Here is a 3238-nt window from a genome sequence, read left to right on the forward strand (position 1 = left end):
TGTTGAAATTCCAATGAGGCTTTCATAAGATTCCCTGATGCTGGACATTACTACCTTTCCTCCTATCCTTGAAAACAAAGGCACTTTCTACAACACGTAGATGGTGTTACTAGGTCCTATTTTGGTCCCTGTTCTTTAAATCTCCCAATGAACGACAGCCTCCTCTCCAACAAACTGAGGGAGTCAAAAGTCAACAAGGCAGATCATTGGCTGTAACCAGGCAAACCTATGTGCAAAGAAAGACACAGACAATCCCTCAAGCTGAGAAAAAAAGCGAGAAAGGTTGTTGTCTTGTGGGAAGGGAGCCAACAAGAAAACTTTGTTTTTCAATCAAAGAAGGATGGCCCAGGAACTGAAGAAAAAAAAGGCATATATTTTACATCCCAGAGGTATGAGAAGCAGATTAGGGAAAACTGAAGCTGCTTGGCCTCCCTAAAGAACCAAGTTTCAAATCACTGGGAGACCCTGGGCGGGCTGGTCACCACCCCTAAGCCTAACGTACCTCACAGAGTTGTTGTGGCAATTAAATGTGGGGGAGAGAGAGAAAGAGAGAAAACTCTGCAACCCTTTGGAGAAAAAGGTGGGAGCCAAATGCAGCAGATAAATCATCTCAGTTGCCAACTTCTGTATCTTTAGAAAACTACGAAACAGCTAGAAACCTAACAGGTGCTGATTTCCCTCATCACTTCCATAATAAGAAAAAGGCTTCACTCTGTTAATTTCTGCCTGTCGGAAGCCCTGTTTCTTTTCTTTTTTGTGAAAGGGGGGTGGGCGCAGAGAAAATAGCAGTCATATACCCTTTCCTCACCAGGAAGCCCACACCTTGGAACAGGTGGATTTCCCAAGATGCTATTCCAGGCGAAATATCCCCATACCCTTTGGAAGACAGAAACCCCCTTTGAGCTCCCCAAACAAAAACAAAAAAGGTCAGCGCGAAGGAGAAAGGAGCGCGAGCCCTTCGCCCAATCAGCTCTCGAGTTCTCTTCCCCCCCCCAAAAAAAAACCCCAAAAGACCCCGACCAAGTTTCCCCCAGAAGAGGGTGGAGGGGCAAAGGAGAAGGGGGTCCCGCCGCTCGCGCTGAAAAAAAAACTTTTAAAAAGTTGTTTTTACCTAAGATCCAGGCGCTCCCCAAGAGCCACAGCAAGGGCAGCATGGCCGACCGAGTCTCCATTTCCCACCCCGCTGGCTTGAGACGGGGGGGGGTGTCCCCCGCAGGCAAAGGAGGGGGAAGCGAGAACTCCGTCGGATCCTTCACTACTTCGGCCCCTTCTTCCTCCGCGGACTCTTCAGCCGAATCCTTCAGGAAACACCCTCGCCCCGCGCAAAGCTCCCCGAGTTTCGTCCGACTGCCAAGCCCCTCTCAGGGCTCTCGCTCTCTCCGCGCGCCTCAGGTGCAGCGCTCTCTGTGTGTGCCTCGCCCAAACGACGGAAACTACCAACTCCCATAAAGGAGGAGAAAGGGGGGTGGCGTGGAGGAGAGACGCGAAGCTGCTGAGGCGCTTCCGGCCACGGAAAGGCTTTCGGTGTGGCGTGGAAGCCCGTCCGTTTGCCTTCTTTGGGAGCCTCTTTTACATCGAGGTCATTGGTACGGAAGGCAAAAAGTAAAGCTCACCTGTACCTTCCCGACCCCCCATCCCTTTTATGTAGGTGGTTCAGCCCCCCGAGGCCGTATTGAGGACGGGCCGGCCAACTTAAGGAAAAGGGGTGGGGGAGGAAGGGTCCAGCTACCGGTACAGTATTAAACTATCCTGCGTCTGCCCCCCCCCCCGTTTTATATGGAAGTGAACTTGCCCAGGTGCTGCCTTGGGAGGCGGAGAGCAGATTTCAAAAGCTCAGGGAACGTGATTGGTGGAGGACGGGTCCAAGAAGGTAGGGAGCGGGTTTCAGCCACTTTACTGTTACCTGTAAAGCGCACTCGAAGCGCGTTATTCCCTCAAAGAATCCTGGGCGCTGTAGTTCCCCCATTGCAGAAGTACAGTTCCCACCCAGCGACCCTTAGCAAACTACAGTGCGCAGAGTTCTTTGAGGGAAAGGACATGCTTTATTACAGGTACAAATGACTCTCAACTTACACGGGCTCACATTGTGGGGATAAGTGCACAAAGCCAAAATTGTGTATAGTCAAAAGACATAGGGTGCAATGGCCAAATAATCCCCGCCCCCAGATTTCCACCCTCTTTTATTAACTAATTACTTAATTTTTGATCAAGCATGTGAAGCTGAATGCACACAAGTTAAATGTGCATAAGTTGTGAGTGCCTTTTACTGAGCAAGAGCTGAAGGACTGCTTGATACAATCTCTGCGCACTAGGTTTGTGGGAGATATTTCATCAGCCTGTTATACCTACTATTATTGCCATTTTTTAATATTTATATCCCACCTCTCCTCCAAGGAGAACTCAAGGCAGTATATGTGCTTCTCCTCCCATACCATTTTATCCTCATGTGAGTTAAATTGAGAGATAATTTCCTTTTCCTGCAAATGTGGTATAGTGGTTTCTGTCACGGTGTTTCATTGCACCAGAAGCAGTTTAGTCATGCTGGCCACATGACCCAGAAAGCTGTCTGTGGACAAACACCGGCTCCCTCGGCCTGAAAGCGAGATGAGCGCCACAACCCCATAGTTGCCTTTGAGTGGACTTAGCCATCCAGGGGTCCTTTACCTTTCGTACCTTTTACCTAGTGGTTAAATTGCGGGACCAGGACCTGGGCGGGAGAACGGAGTTAAAGTCAGTATTCAACAATATTTTTATGTTGATGATTTTATTCTTATGTGCTGTATACCACCTTGATGTATTTTTATTTACACGTGGGCTGTAAATATGTAGATAAATAAATAAAAATGTCCACTTATGCACAAAGCCCACTAGGCGCCTTTCAGCCATTCATTATCTCTCAGCCTATCCTGCTTTTAAGGCAGGAGTAGACTACCTTCTGGAAGCAACTTGCTAGCAGTGGGTGGGCCCAGTTGTAAGAAGTGGTTAGAACAGGAAATGTGATTGTTAGATTTGTGCAGCCAATTACAGTGGCTACCATATTCAGGTCTCCATGAAACCTTGAGCTGGCCCTGAGTTCAGGAACTATGCTGGGGCTATGAGGCAAGCCCTCCAGAGCTGGATTGGGTCTCTTACACCCCCAGTGAATTTTTAAAATATTAATGGTTTGGCATCTTACTGTCAACACCCTTTTCTTTTCAACATTCCCAGTTTTTAGCTGTTTAGAAAATAGCATTAGTGT

At 48.2% G+C, this 3238-nt stretch overlaps 1 protein-coding gene across 3 annotated transcripts in view; it reads right to left on the bottom strand.

Moving 5' to 3' along the window:
- LSR (lipolysis stimulated lipoprotein receptor) overlaps positions 1–1588 on the bottom strand; it is a 23605-nt gene extending 22017 nt beyond the window's left edge. The window contains exon 1 of one of the 3 annotated variants that reach the window (XM_035118431.2): positions 1112–1588. In XM_035118431.2, coding sequence (XP_034974322.1) covers positions 1112–1172 — 61 coding nt within the window. In that variant the 5' untranslated portion in view covers positions 1173–1588. The remainder of the gene's footprint in view (positions 1–1111) is intronic. The other 2 variants (XM_035118429.2, XM_035118430.2) reach the window with 2 other exon arrangements.
- Positions 1589–3238: the final 1650 nt, after the last annotated feature.

The sequence above is a fragment of the Zootoca vivipara genome, chromosome 6 (genome assembly GCF_963506605.1).
Source record: "Zootoca vivipara chromosome 6, rZooViv1.1, whole genome shotgun sequence".
NCBI lineage: Eukaryota > Metazoa > Chordata > Lepidosauria > Squamata > Lacertidae > Zootoca > Zootoca vivipara.